The 19,913-nt window shown below is 35.3% G+C and overlaps 1 protein-coding gene across 1 annotated transcript in view; it reads left to right on the forward strand.

Moving 5' to 3' along the window:
* The window catches only part of EPHA7 (EPH receptor A7), a 195,701-nt gene extending 179,231 nt beyond the window's left edge, over positions 1-16,470 (forward strand). Inside the window, exon 16 of the mRNA XM_050316513.1 lies at positions 14,336-16,470. Within this exon, the coding sequence (XP_050172470.1) occupies positions 14,336-14,357 (22 nt within the window). The 3' untranslated portion in view covers positions 14,358-16,470. The remainder of the gene's footprint in view (positions 1-14,335) is intronic.
* The last annotated feature ends 3,443 nt before the right edge of the window (positions 16,471-19,913 follow it).

The following is a 19,913-nucleotide window of genomic DNA, read 5'->3' on the forward strand; positions in this document are numbered from 1 at the left end:
AACCTTTGTTAAATGCTCATGTGGGTTGACAGAGCACAATTCATGCCAAAAGCTGCTCTCTCCAAGAGCACTAATAGCTCAGCAGTATGAGCCAGAGTTATTAAACCACATCCTTAGCAGTGTCTGGTGTATTTGGAAATATAAATAAATAATGAGGAAAATACAGGAAATCTGTGCTCAGAAGAGATTAGTATTTAGATTGTTGGGGTTCAGTTACTGCCAGGAGCTATATAATGTACAAAATACACTATTTGTCTATTCATTTTGCAAGTTAACATCTTAGATTTTTAGCAGACTTGCCTTGGTGAACAATAACGAAATTTCATACTTCATAAATTAACCAAATCAAAGACCATATATCTCTTCTTGTCTGCTTTTGAGATTTTGAGCTGTCCTATCCAAAGAGGTTATAATTTATTTTTTTTTTAACCATACTTAAACCTGTTAGAACTGTTATCATACATGGTTCATATACTTCTTTGGAGATGATTCTTTCAGACACTTCAAAACAAGATGAGCCATTATCAACCAATACCTAGATTTGTGCTGAGTAAACAACAAAATCCCCTAGAAAAGGAACATAGAGGCACTTTTTACCACCATTTTTGTCATTTAAATGTTGGCAGTATACACTTTTTTTCCTTACCTTTTTCTCTCATAACTAGGACTAAACTTAAGAATACGGAGGTAAGTGATTTCTTGGACTTTTAAAGATCCTGGGATGCTCCTCCCATAAACATCCTTTTTCTCTGTAGGATATCTGAAGGATCTTACTCCTCCTTCCTGACAGGGTAAGGATTTCAAATCATCCAACATGTACTAAAAGTTCAAAGAGACATTACACAAATTATTCTCGCAGTATACTCGTAGTACTACACAACTGCTATAGTAACATTTTCAGATTGACAAGTGTCCTACACTGCTTTTTCAATTACTGAGCTTATGAAATTTCTGGGAGATGAATGACATTTGTATGGTAAAGGCTTTAAGATATCTGAATGCGTGGTTAAGGACATAAGTAGATGAAGTGTAGCACTTATAATGTTGGTGTCCTCAACGGGGAAGGTAAAAAATACAGTAGGATGGAAAAGACATATACACAATATTGGAGGTCAAGACTGTAAAATGAGTTGTCAGAAAGAAGAACAGAGGAATTGCAGGTGTTATAGGATAAAATAAGGCTTGGCTTCTCAATTTTACTCAAGATCTTCATTTACCTGAGACTGATTATATTAAACTTAAGTCACAGTAATCTAAAAAAATGAGAGAGGAATGAGGGACTATGGCTACTTTGGAGTACCAGCTTGGATGCACTCAGCCCTGAAGAGTATGGTGATTTTGCCCATAGAATCCATGTTCCTGATTCATCTGCCTTACTTAGCTCAAAAGTTTATAAATTCTCACAGCAGTTTGTTTTGTTTTCCTGGGAAGTAGAAGGAAAATAGGAAGAAGTAAAGGCAGGGAAGCATCTAAGGCAAGATTGATTTTGGAGTCTGTAATGGCAGGTTTATTGATTCTGACTCATGAAGTACGAAGTTATAGATCTGTGTGATGTTACAAAGCCAACTAAAATAGCTACATAATGTCACACACTACCCAAGTATTGGTCAATTAAATTCTTGCTTTATATCTTTTGGCTGTTTAATGTACATTGTAGACATGATTTAACAGCTGGATCAAATATACAACCTCCTTTTTTAAAGTAGCAAACAATATTGGGTACTCTACAAAAATAGGAGCATAAAAGCTGTGTGATTCTCCTAGAAATAAAATTTTAACATCAAAAATAAAAATATGCAGTGGAATTTACATATTTTTAAACATTTCCAGCTAAATTATTCTGTATTGAATAAAATTTTTTTGCTTTATTATAAATAGAAATATAAATGTACTGTTATTTCTTGTGATTGTTGGTGCTTTTTCTGGGAGGATAAGTTCAAACAAAACTCCAAAAGACGTTATGCAGGAAGAAACGTTGTCACTGGTGGTGTTTAGTCTTCTGGAGGGATTTCAGTTAAGCATCATGGTGACAGATTTCTAAGAAAAAAATCCTTTAGCTTGGCTTGTCTATAGACTGTAGAGTCAATGGAGAGAACAAGAGTGATATTTGAGTCTCAAAGTAAGCTGTTTGCTGTTCGTGTAATTTAGGCTTTGAGTGTTTTTCTTTTCTCTGGCAGTAGAGCTGGCCAGATATTCAAATATTAGCCAAGATGATCCAAAATTCTCATTCTCTATTTGACTTGGGGTACAAAAGTGTCCGTAATGCTTATATCTGACACCTCTAGAAGGTGGTATGATTACAATAATTTACTATTTCTTTAAGTGGGATAGCTGTAGGGAAAATTGTTTTCAAAAACAAATGAGGCAATAGAGATTCTTAAAAAGATTTTTTTTTTCCTACTACTTTTGTCTAAAGGAAAATAGACTCTATGGTTCCACAAACATATAGGGATGAATCTTTACAAAGCCCTTTAGAAATCTGTTTTCATGACTGAGCACCACTGCACAAGTCTCTGCCCTGTTCAGCTTGTGAACATGGATATAGATAATGTGGCTAGAATAGCAACAGTCAGTATATAAGCACTTTTTACAACTGGACAAAAATTATTTTTTCTTATACTAGTAGAATATTTCTTATGTTTCTAAAAAGGTTTACTGCAGCATTATTTTGTGTTTGTGTACATACACACATACACACTCCTCTGAATACAAAAACCTTAAGTTAACAATTTAAATACAGAGAAAACATGAAACTGAGAGAAAGTTATCACTGTTATCCCTATTACTTGATTGAACTTGGAGCCTCGAAGATGTTACAATTACTTAAGTAATGTTCCACAGCAAATCTGAACAATTAGATCTAACTATTCTGTGCCCTTCTCTGGTAGATTTGGGATTTACATTCATCTTCACATTACAGGAACAATCATGGGAACTCCCCTGGTTTATCAGACTGACTGTCTTCACGAGGACCTTGTTAAAACATAACAAGGCCTTGTATATCCAGGTTTCTTTCTTGCAGAAGCTGGGGTACAGAAAGTGAGTGTGTCACATGGTCAGAACCTGCATCATGAGTTCAGATGTGCTTGTGGGTCCCCCAGTGCAGACACGGTCCAGAAATCATCCTTTCTGCATCTGTGCTGTTCATAGTCTAGTAGAATAAAAATTATATTTGAGGGAAATTGCTACCAGAGGTAGCAATCAGTATAATTACATTAAAACTACTACTTGACATACAGGTCATAAAAAAATAGGTTTGTTTACAAATGCACTCCTGAAGTATTTGATTTAGCTGCGTAAAGTCTATGGCACTCAATGTGAAAATCTTCATGCAAATTGTTCTCTATTCCAACAGACTTACGTGAAGATTCATATCCATATGTATTGATTTTCTTGTCTTGTGAAGTCCCCTTCTCAGCAAAATGTTACCACTATAGTAAAGTGAAGAAATGCTAAGATTTTGTAGAGCAATTATGTGGATATGTTGACTAATTTGGAACAGTAGATTTTCTAGTTGTCTTAATTTGAATATAAGTGGAACACACAAGAAGTCCCAGAATCTTCAAAGATATATTTTTTTGAATGAGGTCTGAACAGATACCTATTTAGACTTCTTCAATGTATCTCAAGGAAACACGGATTAGAATTTATGAATTCCTATCTCTGTATCTTACATATGTTTCATTAGGCATCACTGTTCCAGACAAAGAAGGAACACTGTAAATGTTCCTTTTAAATGGTTCCATAAAACAGTGAGTAGTTTCTGAGTAAATTTTATACATTCAGTTCTTTAGTTAATGAATCTGAAGTCACTCCTGCATTTCACTGCCATGTGATGAACAAACTTGTAGGCTTCTCATTGCAATTTAATAAAGAAGTTATTATCATGTAATTTTTATGCAAGAGCAAAGCAAGAACAATAGTTACATGACATTTCACAAAATAAAATTTGCTCACACCAATTGTTGAACTTGTGTCTAGCTGTTAGCTACCACAACAGAGACTAACGTAAAGATATCACCTACAGGAAAAAAAAAAAAAAAAAAAAAAAGAAAAAGTTATGGGTAATTGGATGTTTGTATTAGAAGTGATTTTTGATGTTTTAGATATCTTACTGGGGTGGGTTAGGTAAGTGAGGTAAAAATACATTTATCGAATGAAGAATATGTTCATTTTCCAGAAAACAAAATGCAATTTTTTGCTACCTCTGTAACCCACCTATCTAATATGGATATCCCTAGGGTTTTTTCATTAAATTACGATAATTAAAGTCACAGTAATTATGGAAGTAAATTTGGAAATGGAATTAAAATTCTAGTAACATGAAGAGAACTTAACCTAATTTGCTATTTTCCTCCAAAATGTCTATGAAAATAGTCCTTCGATTTCAATAGAATCTGAAGACAACAAGAAAACCCAGAGAAGCTGCAGAATAGTCGTGATCAAATTCTCTTTTTCCAACTGATTTTTATATACCTTTTTGGGGGCCTGGTCCTCAATTAGTGATACATGACAAGAGCATGTGAAATTGAGGAAATTACTATGTCTTATTAACTTACTGTTGCTGCACTTCCAAAGCATATGGATTGCACTGTTATCTGTATTGCTCTTCTTCTGCTGAACTGGATAGGTCCTGTGTGAGGTCACGTTGCTTTATGTGAAATGGAAAAACAATCACAGCAGTCATTCACTTCTTCTTTTTCCTAGCCAAAAAAACTAAGCCAGCTCACAGTGGGAGCATAGGTATGAGCCTCACCAGGAATAAATATTAACTTCTTGGATGGGAAAGGAAACTAAGGAGGAACTGGGTTTGTGAACTATTACACTTCCAGTGGTTGTGGTGGGAGTGGGCACACTCTTCACTCAGAGTTGTACCTAAATTTGAACTCTGGCCCTTTTGTAGCCTTGAATGAATCTCAATAGTTTAATGTTGTATACCATGAACCACAGTTATAATCTTACACTGAAAGAGAAAAGAAAAAAAATATACTGAAAGAAACTTATCTTTCTGGTTTTGTGGGTTTTTTTGAACATCTGAATAAGTTAAATAAATTTTGTAGATCAGACCCACAACTCATGTAAAACATCTCCTCTCCACTGACTTCAGTTCAGCTGAGAATCTGGCCTACTAATTTTTAAGTCAAACAAAATAATCTGATTTGCATGAAATGTTACACGCAAGAATGAACTGGGAAACACGATGTGGGATCCTCTTATTCAGCTTTTTAATTACTTCTACATAATTCTACAAGGCAGGGATTATTACATTCAGAGGACAATATTTGATCCCGTTTGGTTAATTTAAATCTCATTTAAAAGTTCCTGTGGGAAGGTTTTGGATCAGAATGTCTGACACCACAACTGTATTTACACCAATGACAGTAAGAGCATTCAAGATACAAAAGACAGAATAAGCAAATGCAGTTTAAAAATCAAAATATTTTTCAGCAGCAAGCTACACACATACACTTAATAATTTTTCTCATACAGCTCTTAAGAGGTGAAGAAAGACTTATCTCTAAGTTATATGTGGGAAAACTCAGTGGCAAAATGAATTGCTCACTGCTACAGCAAAGTAATTTTCAGATGCAGGGTTGAAACTTGAGGGGTTTTGTCTGTTAGACATTATGTCCCTCTTCCAATTAACTAGAGGTGGGGTTTCTTCACTTAGCAAAAGAGAAGAAAAAAAAAATCCTCTGTTCTTTCACTTTCCCATTATTTCTAAATTACTCTGTCTATACTTTATTCATTAGTTGTTTTTCTGTTTCTGGTAGGTTCACCTTCTTCACCTGTATATCTTCTCCCTCTTCTACTGCACACAAAAGATGATTTCTTATGATATATTTTCAAAAATAAATTAGATTATTTCCTTCTTATTTACAATATACAGCAACAAATATAAGAAGACTTTCTGTGAAGACAAATAGGATGATTAGGATTATATTTTAAAATGTTTAAGTGTTCTTTAGATAGTGTATTTTATTGTGCATATATTTTTTTATTATCCTATTTTTAAAGACTTTATATATTGTAGAAGTATGGGCACCTTGGAATGATTTTTGTTTGTTCTGAGGTATGTGCAGACATATTCCCAATGCTCAACTTTTGTCAGACCTCTAGACTCTCCCTTCTCACACTCCACATCCCTCTAGCCTATTTATCCTTTGATGTAGTTCCTTTGCTTACAAACTTCTATGTCCAGATTACATTTTATTTTTATGTTGAGAATGGCCAGGAAAGTCCATTTTAATATGTGACATGAATGAATACTATAGGACTTGCACATTTTGTCAGCTGCATTGTCCCAAGTAGTTTAAGATATATAGTCTTACAATTAGCCAAAGATTGCCATCATACTCAGGCATGTCTGTAGAATAATTAGAAGCCAGACTTCTATAAAATATTTTCTGAATAGTGGAAGCACATAGGTACCTTGAAAGCAGCCCTGATAGACAATTTGAAGCTCAGAAGAGCTAATGAAATAACAGTGGACAACAGGAGGAAAATAGAACCTTTGGAAATACTTTTAATACTTTTAAGAATAACATACAAATGAAAGCAAATGACAGCATTTTTGAGAACAGCTTGACTCTTACTAAAGGTTGCCACAGCTGATAAAGAGTTAAAATAAAATAAATAATACATTGAGCATATAAGCTTAGCATGGCTGGTGCCCAGGAACCCATTGTGAGATCCTTTGACTTCATGTCCTGGTGTTCAACCAAGAAAAGATTCACACAGGGCAGCCAAGAACTATATTACCCGGCAAATTTGGAGATTACACAGAAACCTTAGGTGGTCAGCTAAACAGAAAATGCTGTGCAGGACAGCTCTGCCAGGATCCAGCAGGAAAAAGCTGCATATGGGAGTTCTATTAATAACACTTTTTCTTTTATCACAATTCAACAATGCAGACAAGACAAAAATGTGTATCTGTGCAAGTATCTGTGTGATGGGTATGCAAATGGGTATGCAATAATTTAGTTAAGAAAAAAACTCTTTGGGTGGGATTCACTTTGAGATCAAGACACCTGAATCTAGGTGTCTATCTTAAGGTCTCTCTACCACTAGTAGAACACTCAATGAACATCTTGTCAGTGCATTTGGCTGGAGATGAATGATTCTGCTACGTTTAAGTTACATTTCTAGGTATTGTTTGGACACAGGTGTCTGGAGGTACTTTAGGAGCATTGGAATGCTTAGTATCCATGCAGGTAAATGATAATCCATAGGTCTCTGTCACATCTGCCAGCCCATGGAAATGCATTGGACAGGTAGTACACCGTTACTCTCTTGTAGTTGAGACATTTACCTGAGCTGACAGTTCTAACACAGGATCCTTGCGAGACGTGCATTCCTGCAGCAGTGGATGGAAGCCAGGTAAAAAAAAAAAATATGGCTTCTCAAATGGTTCTGGATGCTTCAGAAAAGTACCCTGGACTCTTTCAGTTGATTCTTGTCACATTTTCCCATTTTCCAGCTGTTGCCATGCAGAGTGACATTCCCACCAAAGGTGACAGGAGTGCAGGCCTGGGGGGGGACAATGCAATAAGGAACAGCTCTGTGATTTTACCATTCTTTGGCTCCATCACAATGCCTTCCCTGGTTGTGCATTTCCTTTTAAAAGTATGTTGTTCTTCCCAGTCCATTAAAAATATGTCAGAAAATGATTCTTCTCTAGGTCTACTTGTCAGTCTCTCTGTTAGAATAGATACCTGACTCATTAATACATCTATCAGCCTACCAATCTTCCTGACACCTCTGTGGAGATATAATTAAGAAGTCTACAACCCATGTACAAGAGTATTTCTTTTTCTAAATATAAATAATACCTTCAAATTATTGCAAGTAAATATTTAAATTTTTTGGCTATTTTTATGTTTTACCTCATTATTCCCATTTTTAAAAGTGAAAGACAGGGGACAACAAAGGTTATAAAACTGGTTTCTATTTCCTATTTTTATTTTTCTATTGCTTTTTCTAAAGCAAAATTTGAAGACTCTGTGTCACTTTTAGTCTTTTTTCCCCATAATACAAATCCAGGTAACTGATAGTTGTATATATATATCTATATATCTATATATCTATATATATCTCATATAGTTACCTGGTAAGAAAACCTGATATCTAAATACAGTGTTTTTCTTTAGGATCACATAAGACAACTCAAGTCCTAATAATGGAATTTGTCTCACTCCTTCTCTTGTTGAAACATGAATAAAAGATAATTAAAGTGAAAAATAGGCAATAAATACTTAGCAAAGTATGAAAAAATTCAGTAAAACTACCTACTTAAATGGAGCAAAATTTTATCTTTTCATTCAGCAAAGGGTATGAAAAACGCATAAGTGAAAGGAAAGCATATTAAGAATGAAAACAATGTTTATACCTAAAATTTGCAGCTGGAAAATTAGAATTTGGCTTAGTATTAGTGAATTGTTTATTGGACTTAACACTAATGATAGTCCCAGAGCATCAACTGTAATCAGAGATCTGTTTGCAAAGCTAATTCATTCGATTTATTCATTTCTTCCCTTTCTCATAAAAAATAAAAGCTTTCTCTGTCCCTACTCCTAAGTCTTACTCTTATGAAAATGTGACTGTGGTGAAAAAAAGAGAGAGAAAACAGAAAGAGCATAGACTTTTAGACTGGTTAAATTTCATTAAAAAACCCTCAGATGACAAATATTTGTGAATCTGAAGGGACTTATGAATATTATTCCATTATAAATTCACCAGAGAGTTATTTGGAAAAAAAACCCCAAACATCTAAAAAGTAATTTCATAACACAAAAACAATGAGGTAGTATTTTGGGAGTAAGTATTTCTATTACCATTCTCTGCCCTTATCACACATTTTACTGCTTGTATGGTCAAGGATTCCTAAGCTCAACCTTTAAAATGAACTGCAAGAGCTAGTATGTTATCAGAAGACATTATCTGAAAATATCTGTCTCACAGTCAGGAAGGTAAAAGAAAGTTAGCAGCAGGGAACTGGATTAAGGTCAGTGGTACAAATAATGAAAAAAGGGTATCCCATATACAGGCGTCAACCAGCTTTTAACTTGTCAAGTGGGCTGTGAAGGCATCCTTACAAATATGTGCGACACACTTATCATCCAAGGTCCAAAGTGCATGGATGTATCACGGCTTGCAGTGAAATAAGAAACCACAGTGCTTTTCCCCACAGGCTTACACGTTTGACTGCTTCCAGGCTGGAAAGCAGAAGCTCTACATCTACAGCTTCCCTAATCCCCAGACTGTAGTAAAAAGCTACCAAAGCCAAGAGCAGAATGATGGCATGTGGGCTGATGAGGGAGGTATGACTAGGAAGATATGGACTGGTGCCTACAAACTCTCTGCTGACTGATTTGCTTGAAATTGGCTTCATCACCATCTCATTTTGTTGGCAGCAAAGACCAAGTTTTGTCTGCAGTGAGAGTACTAGTGTGCTTTCAGATCATGTATTGGATAAATCTCTTTGTCTGTTTTTGCAAAAAGATCTTCAAGCAAGCACATAGCACTACTGAAGTTCACCAAAATCTATTCTAGCTCAGCAGATAGAGTGAGGCAGGCAGAGTGATACCTGTCTCAACTTCCATATATATAACTACACATACATATACATACGCACATAATATATATGTATATGTTTAACTTTCAAAGGTAAGGGTGCAGCTTTCTGTTATTTTTCAGATCCGTTTCTGCATTCTATGGCCAAGACAAGTCTGTCAGATGAAAGGAGGAATAATTCACAGCCTTTTAGCTGGTCTTACAGGGGATTTCTTTCTTCCATTTGAATGTCTAGTGATTGGTGAACAGCTCAGCAGAGAATCCTCGAGTGGCTTCTGATGTTATTTTGATGGTATTAAGACAATGGTGTATTATAGCATGATATGCTGGGCTTTCTCTCTGAACCTTTCCTCTCCTTCTGAAGGAATGCTCATGCTTTCTAAATCAGAATAAGTCTTTCAACTGAGAATAGAATGTGTCAAAAGGAATCTTTCATTTTTTTCAGCTTTGAAACTAAGTGCATTAAATGGAATTGTAGTATTTTTCAGTGATTGAAGGTTTTGGACTATGCATTTTTCTTCCAGAAAGTAAAATGCTTTTCATCAAAGACATTTTTACAGTAGTATATTAAACACAAAATTAGACTGTCTGAAGTAATTCGACTATCTGCAGATTTGGCTACATAATAATGTTCAATAACAAAACTGGAGATGGTTAGCAATATCATCTTGTAAATAAATATATAAGACAATATATTGTTTATCTAAGATAGAAGTATTATATGACTTGAAATAAAAAAGTTAAATGCGCTTAATTAATTAAAAGAGAGGGTTTAAATTTCAAATCGGAGAATCACTTTAAACAACATTCCTAACAATACAGTGATATAAATGTCAAAGAAATATATATTTTTTTTCCTTACAGCTGTGATCAACATTTTCACAAGGTAAGATGTAAAAAAGACTTTAAAGTGGGAATAGCATGTTTAGGTTCAAATTTATGATCCTAAAAATCCACATTCAACTGATACCTGATTGTCAGATTGCCAAAGCATATAGACATGTTAGCACTTGAAATTAACATTCCTCAGGAGCCTCTGCATTCCTAGTATAGGTTCTATTTTTATGTGCCAGAGCAGCTTTACATCTCTCAATCAAAATCTAGAAAGTAATTTTTTCTCCCCTTGAGTCCACTGTGCACCTGTATTAGGCAACTGCACTATAGAGAATGCAGAAGTGGCTGCCATAAAACCCAGCCACAGGAGGAAAAAGCCAAGGAGGTAACCCTTTCACAATAACTTCCTCTGCATTGTAGCCAAGGCATAAATCCAAACATGACTGTGGAAGCATTAGAGAGACCATTTTAGTGGGATAAGGATGAAAAGTAAGGACTTAAAATTTAACATCTATTTAAAGAATCATTATTGTCTTACATTACAGGCTCATTATTTAAAATATATAAATGTTCTTTGGAAATGGATTGGAGTCCAGGTGTCCCTAACCTGGAGCAAGTGCCTTAAGGATAAGAGAGAGTTCAGCCACACTCTTCATCTTGCTCTGAAATGTCAATCCACCCCAGAGGAGCTCATGCTGGTCCTGCCTAGCCTGTTATTTGCTGCTTAAATTCCCCTCCTGGTTGCAGGACCTGTAGCTCTAATACCCTTACATTGCTGAAGCTCCAGTATCCCTATCCATATTCTTCAGTGTAAGCACTTGAATTATCAGAATTACTACAGTAAGCTTCTTCATCTGGCTTTTAATTTTAATTAAAAATCTAGATGATCTGAGTGTATTGTCTTTCTAAGATCATATTTTGTATATTGGGAATTCCGAATAAGTAGTTGTTTCCCAGCCCATCTGTGAATCATAAAGGGGTTTATCTGGGAACCAGGTGCTACTTTCAAACATATGTTAGAGCTTAGATTTAAGCCCATTGCAGACTTTATCTTCCAAACCAAAGGTGTCCAGATTTTCATGCCACCATCACAGGTGAAAAGGATCAGTCTCAGGCATACTTTAAATTCTATCTATCTGAGTATCAGGTTAGAGAGAATTAGGTAGTCAGTGTCAACCTGCATGATAAAAGAAATTTTTTAAAGCTTTAAATTTCATCACACAAGAAAAATAGTTTTCCTTTTGAATCACTTTCAGACTTCTTTTTTTTTAAATTTTGTATCTGGCAACAACAAAAATAATAACTAAATAAATGATTCCTTACTGATCAATTCCTAAATCAATTAACTATTACTCTAATCATCTGCACATTTAATGAAAGAGGTGAGAATGGTAATGAGAGTTTAGATGGTAGTAAAAATAATCAGCAATCCTCCTTGCCTGTGAACTTAAAAACTTGAACAAATGTGCACAAATCTTTCCCTGCATGTGAGAAAAAAAAAGAAAAGATAGTGAAAAGACTTTGTATTAATTTGTGAATGACTACACATATCCCCCTTGTGAGTGGGTGCTGGTTAAATCTAGGAAAAGCATCAACTTAGCCTTGATTCATCCCCATGCTTGGAGGCTATTTTCAGGTATACTACTTGGCTTATTGTGTTTAACACTGACTCCATGGAGGGTATATTACATTTCTTCTGCTAAAAAAGATTAACCTTCTTCATTAGAAGTGGCACAATTCATACTTATTGGCAATACTATAACTGTAGTATTATGATATTTATGTGACAGCATTGCATACAAAGGAGGCATAATACAACCTATATAAATGGCCAGACAATGTTTCTTTTCTATAGTAAGCTGCGGCTCACTTTCATGACAGAGCAAATGAATATACAAATGAAGGGTTTACCTCTTTCACAGCAACTATACAATAAATACTTCCCTGGGAATGTTACATGTCAACAGACATGCATTTTCTATAAAATTACTGTTTCATTTTTATGGAAGACAGATCCTCCTCTAAGTTTTTCTAAAAATTGTCACAGTGTGCCTGCTTACTTGCCTTTTTGATGTTTTGGGTTTTTTTTTCTGTCTTGCATACAACGACATTCGTGAAAGGTGCAAGTCATGAGATATTAATAAAAGATTATGATACTTCACTGTAACTGTGTAAGCTTAGAGCATGTTCTTTCTATCTCTCTGCCTCTCTGTCCACATACCACACACATACATGTATATACAAAGATAAAGGCATTATAAATAGCAGATAAAAGAAAGATAAAAGCATGGATAAACAGGATCCTGGTGACAATTCCTAGAAGCATCAGTTGTATCTAGATAGATATGCCATAAAGCTGTGAGCCTGCTTTCAGGTTCTGAGTGCAGTAAATTTATATCCACACTATATATCTTACTGTCAAAAGTCTAGATGTTTTTCTATTGATCACAACAACTTTGTGTCAAGTTGCATGCACCCTGATATACCTAACCTATTAAGTCAACTTTGTCTTCATCATGAAGTGGTAATAAAAAATATTTCTATGTCTATTAAATCGCTTTACCTTTAGCAACCCCTTCAAAAAGAAGACAGAACAATTTTTTAACTAAGGTCACATAAGATACAACATTTCCTCTTTTTTGTTGTTACACTAATATTTTTTTATTATATTCTTGGATATGATTGGTAATATCTCAATAAGGGAGACTATGCTGTCTTTCTAGCAAACACTTGGAAAGTTTACGAGAACAGGAAGCTCCGGTTTTGCCTGGCTGTTGTCAGCAGATGTACTTGCCAATGAAACAAGAATGAGTAATGGGTTGCTATTACATGTCAGAGGTTTGGACGTGTATCCAAAGAGAGAAGTTTTAGGAAAGGGATAGTTTTTGCATTGTTAAGACTGAGCAAAGCTGATGGGGACAAATGGCAAAACAACTTGTTTGTTAAAATTTGGCTTCTAAAAATTATGTGCAAGCAAATAATTGACTGGGAGATGTTTCTGGTCTGGTCTGATTCTTGGCACCTTTTTACCTACATATGGTATAATTAGCAAATAAGGACTGTATGCCAGTACTCCTGGAGAGTTCAAAGTAAGTTTGAAGCTTTTGTGTTTGGACACAGATAGTAAATGGGTCTTTAAGATGGGTTAAGTTGTCTCCAGGCAACGTGGGGAAATGGATAGAAACAATCAGGACTTCACAACATGACTACACTAATAATAGTAAATATCTTGCAAACCAGATTCCCTTATCCTCTGCTGACTCCCACCAATTTTCATTAGACTCACAGAATCATAGAATAGTTTGGATTGGAAGAGACTTTAAAGATCATCTAGTTCCAACCACCCCACCACAGGCACAGACCAGGTTGCTCAAAGCCCTGTCAAACCTGGTCTTGAACATGTCCAAGGGTGAAGGATCCTCACCTTCTCTGAGCAACCTCTTTCAGTACCTCACCACTCTCACAGTTAAGAATTTCTTCCTAAAATCTAATTAAAAACTACCCTCTTTCAGTTTAAAACCATTCCACATTGTCCTATCATTACATGCTCCCTCTGGCTTTCTTTTAAGCCCACTTTGGGTGCTGAAAGGTCTCCCTGGAGTCTTCTTTTCTCCTGGTTGAAGAATCCCAACTCTTTTAGCCTGTCTTCACAGAGGTTTGCTCCACCTCTGCTATCATCTTTGTGATTTCATTAATTTATTCATTCATTTTATATTCTCCAAATCTACTGGCTGGATGTCATTTGTTCAACCTGCCCTCACATTTTTTTAATTCTGATTTTAATGTCCTGGGCCTAATCTTGTTTTTGAAAGGCCAATTATGTTAACGAAAACCTAAACAATAAAAGTGTATTCACTGTTAAATGCAAATGTTGTTCTATTAACATCTACACACATCCATATTTTTTTATGTTTCCTTGGGAAAACAGTGCTCCTCATTCAACAAAGTAGGAAAGTCAAACCATTCTCCAATAGCCTGAAAGATTTGATGTCATATTTGAAAGGTCATGGAGAACCAGAGAGTTGCCCAGGACTGAGGAAAATCCGTGTGACTCAAGTCTTCAAAATGGCAAGAAGGAGGACCTGGGAAACTACCAGGCAGCCAGCTTCACCTCCATCCCTGGAAAGGTGGATGGAACAGATGATTCTGGAGGTCACCACCAAGCAAGAAAAGGTCATTGGGAGTAGTCAATATTGTTTTAAGCAATGGGAAATCATGCTTGACCAGTCTGATAGACTTCTATGACAAAATGACTGACTGGGCAGAGCAGTGGATGTTGTCTACCTTGAATTCTGCAAGGCTCTTGACACTGTCTCCCACAACATCCTCACAGGTAAGGTCAGGAAGTGTGGGTTAGATGAGCAAACAGAGAGGTGAGTTGTGATCAGGCCAATGGTAACCTGGGGTGTATCAGGAAGAGCATTGCCAGCAGGTCAAGGGATGTGATCCTGCCCCTCTAGTCAGCCCTAGTGAGGCCACATCTGGAGTGCTGTGTCCAGTTCTGTGCTCCCCAGTACAAGACAGACATGAAGCTCCTGGAGTCCAGTGAAGGGCTACAAAGATGGTTAGTGGACCGGAGAAGAGGTTGAGGGAGCTGGACTTTTTTAGTCTGGAAAATAAATGATTGAGTGGGTGGGTACCTTATAAATGTACATAAGCATCTGAAGGGAGTGTGCCAAAGGGATGGAGACATGCTGTTCTTGGTAGTGTCGAGTAACAAGGTGAGAGGCAGCAGGCAGTAACTGGAACACAGGAAGTTCAGCTGAATAAGAGGAAAAACTTCATTACTGTGAGGGTAATTGAGCACTGGAACAGGCTGCCTGGAGAGAATGTGAAGTCTCCTTCTCAGGAGATATTCAAAATGCACTGGACACAGTCTTGTGCAACTTGCTCTCAGTGAACCTCCTCAAGCAGGGGCACAGGACTAGAAGATGTCCAGAGGTCCCTTCCAACCCAACCATTGTATGATTCTGTGATTTAATGTTGACTGAAAAACAGGTAGTTATATGATAGAAGTGACTACTTGTTCTGGGTTGGTAACAGGAGAATGAAGTATAAAGTATGGCTTAATTTTTCAGAGTGGATTTACGTTTACCTCCAATCTTTTTGTTTTCTTTAACCTATTTTTTAATATACAATATTCTTTTTCTAAGGAGATACAAAAGTTGAAAATATATTAATGATATTGGAATATTAAGGACCACTTCAAAACCTACTGATTTCAGTAAATTTTAGGCCAGAGATGTCAAAAAAAAAAAAAAATGGGAAAAGTCTGATGAATAAAGCTCATTCAGAGTGGGATGAGGAAATCTGTTCTAAAAATGAAAGATATTTTTCATGCCGAGATCTCTCACTTTTTTCCATGTATATATTTGCAACCAGAAACAGAATAAAAGACATTGTTACACATTGCCAAGTATTGTCTATCTATCAAACACCATTAAAATGCAGGAATTCTAACAATGCTTTTGCAGATTAAAGCCTAGGAATAGTATATTGCAACACAGAAATGTTGATCTAAAGTTGTTTTCAATATACCAACCTATGGGTCTGATATAGAATTAGGCCCACAGGGGAAAATAAAGAGGAGTTGAAAAATAGATTACAAATATTACTACTATTCTATCTTTGAATAACCACAATACACATATCCTCAACATGTATCTGTGTTGTTACATCATTGTGCTACATTTACTTCTAGGAATAGCAAGCTGGAATTTAAAAAACTAGAATTTTCAATGCAGAAAGTTACTCTTCCTAATTAGCAATATGTGTGCAAAGGAGTATATAATTAAACAAATCAAAGACCTGTGCAGGAAATGTTTGCAAATTTAGCACTATTTGAACAAAAAAAATGGATTGTGTGACTATTTTCTAGGATCAAGAACTAGTAACTCCTAATTTGATTAGCAGTTTGAAAGAAAAAAGAAAATTAAAAGACCTACCTCATAACTGCTTAAAAATAAAATATCTTTCAAAAGATAAATACAGTAAAATAATGCCATACTTTTTTTTTTGTCAGAGTAGTTCTTGTGTGAATTGTTTGTAATTTTCATTATCTAAATAACAATGTATGAACAATTTTTTTAAGTCTTGAATTGTTAGCATATGTGTATATTTGGGTTGTTATCAGCACATTGTATTTCTTTCTAATTTGATATATCAGTGGCTTATGTAGTTATAAACCCAGACAGGTTATAACAAATATTTGTCATCCTGGAAAACATAATGCTATTAAGAAGTCTTTGTTACCTTCCTTGCTTTAAATAGATCTCAAAAGTATGAATTATTCTTTTCATAGGTAAATTATTGTATATTCAAATACAATTATCATGAAGCCAACATATTACAAGTTATGAGTCTGAAAATTAAGTGCTCTTACCTAAGAAGTTGAATGATTAATATTAAATTATTTTAATGTTCCATGATGCAATACCATTTCAATCCTATTTATGTAAGTCTAACACAATAAAAAAAGCAGAATTAGCTTCTTCTGTCCTCATATATGTTTGGTAAAATCTGAATTAGTCAAAGTTATCACTAATTTTAGTGAGATTTCTGATGGAGAGGAAGTCTTCTCAATGTTTTTGTTCCTGCACCTACCTTTAAGTAAACAGGCAGTGGTGAATGCTATTTAGCTAATCAGACTCCTTTATCATTAATTTGGTATTTTGTTGTTCCACAGATTTTTTTATATGAGGTTAATTTGTTATGAATACTGGAGAGCCTTGTGCAGATTCAGTTGGGGTTGTTCATGTGCACAGAAGCGCCTGTGTTTCCATAAGGGCTGGACCGCTAACATTTTCAATCAGGATATGTGAGAACATTGCTTTTTCATTTTCAACAAAGATATTAAGACAAAGTTTCCTTATTCAGCAACATTAAAATTGAATGTCATGTTATACTCATGATACTATTGGATATCAAGTATTCTGGTAAACAGCTGGCATAATCCTGGATTGCACATCTGGTAGGTGTGGATGAAACTCATTAGAATAAGTCTTCCATAAATAATGTGCCAAAGCTTTGATATAACAAGTGCTTATGCCTGATGGCAGCCATTTACTGTTTGCCAGTTCAAATGTGCTTCCAGTGTTGGAATTCATCCACACTGGTACTTGAAATATTGAGAATGAGCTCACTACATTTTGGAGGTGAAAGTTGAAGTAAGGGAGCTATATACTCAGCTGCTGTGAGCTGTAGTAGTTAACTTTGCAGCTGAAATTTTTGCCTGTATGCTTCCACTTTTAGCCAGCTTCGTATTATTTTAAGGCACTTAAGCATGGGGCATATCATTCTAGAGAAGTGACCTTGAAAAGAGACATTCCCTTATAGAAAAGCCTAAAACAACAAGAGAGGAAGGACTTATGTGTTATCACAGAACAATAGAAGATCTGCAAAGAGCCTTGAGGAGTCACCTACACTATCTTTCTGCTCAAAATGTATTTACCCCATTCCCAATGGATGCTCAGCTAATCTGTTCATTAATCATTTATCATTAATCCCAGCCCAACATCATCAACAGAAAGTAGTATACATAGCTCCCACGTGTCCCTTACCCCAGATGTAGGAAATGTCTGACATTTTTTCGCTCGATAGGCATGTAAGCAAATGATTATCATCCTTTCTATTTGCAGATGCAAGAGAAGTGTTCAGCTGAAGTGCTGACAAGAGACTGAAATATTTAAATCCTCCTATGATTCTAGTGAAAAAGGACCACAATATAATAATTTGGATGTTTTTATTTGTGATTCAGAGCTTAGCCTCATCTAAACACTGATCAAAAAGAAACATTGTTCCCTCCAGACCTTTCCTTGTAATGTGTTCTAATTATTTTCACTTTATTTCAAACATGCTGCCTTTTCCATAAATAAATCTGTTCGTTTATGCCACCTCATATGTATAAAAATTGTTTTCCCAGTACTATTAAATGTTCCCTATATTTGCTCTGGCAATGACAAAAGGCTTATAGAATTCAGTACTTGGTTCTCAGTATGGATATGTTAAAGAAAAAAATCTGAACTGAAATGTGTAACAAACACAGAAAAGGCACTTAGTATCCCTGGATAATATTTTCAGAGGCATGTAGATTGTTTAGTAACATAAACAAAGACATTTAGGCTCACAGGTGATTTGGGCACTTCCAAAAAGTTTCTTTCACAGAAAAATCTTGAGAGAATAATTTTGGCCTTCAAATGAAATACTTAAATTAGATTTTAGCTGAATCATAATCAATGATCAAGACCTTACCCAACTAATTTATCTTTCTAAATAGATTGCATGTTATCTATTTCTCTGCAAAGTAATTTCTTTTTATGCCTTTATGCCTTATTGAGCCACAGTAGATCAGAATATCCTCACCTGTGTAAGTGAACTGTAAAACATTAAAATGTCACCTTCATTACACTTTAAAAATAGACATGAGTAGCTCAATTTTTTTGCTCTTTGTTGTATTTTCATTGTTGTTGATACAGATTTTGTATATATTTTCTTCTTAATTTTTTCACTTTAATAGCACAGTCTTTATCAGGGTGACCTGGGACCAGAACTGACATAAAAGGCACACACTCATTTAGAAAGACGAGAGCAGCAGAAAGTGTGTCCACCAACATAGAACAGATTTTACTCATTGACAATAATTGCTTCTTATTAAAATTTGCAAGAATGATGAATCAAATGAATTCTTCTCTGACATCATAAGATTAATAGAGGAGCATGGGAAAAAAAGTCTGGCCTAGAAAACAGGTGAGAGCCAGAGCCTCGTGATAAAGTAAGCATCTAATACAAATTATCTATAACCCAAAGCTGAGAGGTATAGCTCAATGTTCATCCCTTGACTTGTATCATCAGTTATTAACTGTCTTTAAAAGCATTTTGATTTCTTGTCATGATGACAAGTTTCTATGTTATTATCTCCCCTGTTCACTGTATAATAGAACAATAGGGAGGAGAGGGAAAAAAGTAAGATGTTTTTGAATTAATGGTGTTAATTTCTCAGTCTCCTTCCACTTAAAACTCAGCTGAAAAGAAAACACTTTTCTGGTGCTTACAGTAATAATAGTTTCAGGCTCAGAGAGGCAATGTGGAATTATAGGTTTACATATGTGCTTGCCATCATATCAGTAGTCTCTGGTTCCTTTTAATTCAATAAATCTCATTTACAGTTAGTCATAGTTTCCCTCTAATACATTATTGTCATTTAATACTATACAGTTTAAAAATAAGAAAGATACTGCAGAACTACTGCTTAGGATTATTACAAGTATTCAACTTCAACCGAAATATACTGCCTGTGATATGAATAGCACAACTTCAACTGATTTCAAACAAATCATGGTTAGGCCAATGACATAATGTGCTTCAGAAAATCCCAGCCATCAGGCTTTGTCTTCATCTTTTTGAATCCTCTGTGTGATTATGCAAACCTCCTGATGTAGCAGCTCAGCTGTAGCTCAGTCTGTGATCTGATGTTGAATAATGTTGAATGGAAGACTAGTACAATAACA

The sequence above is a fragment of the Myiozetetes cayanensis genome, unplaced genomic scaffold, assembly GCF_022539395.1.
Source record: "Myiozetetes cayanensis isolate MyiCay16 unplaced genomic scaffold, myiCay2020 scf2-11, whole genome shotgun sequence".
NCBI lineage: Eukaryota > Metazoa > Chordata > Aves > Passeriformes > Tyrannidae > Myiozetetes > Myiozetetes cayanensis.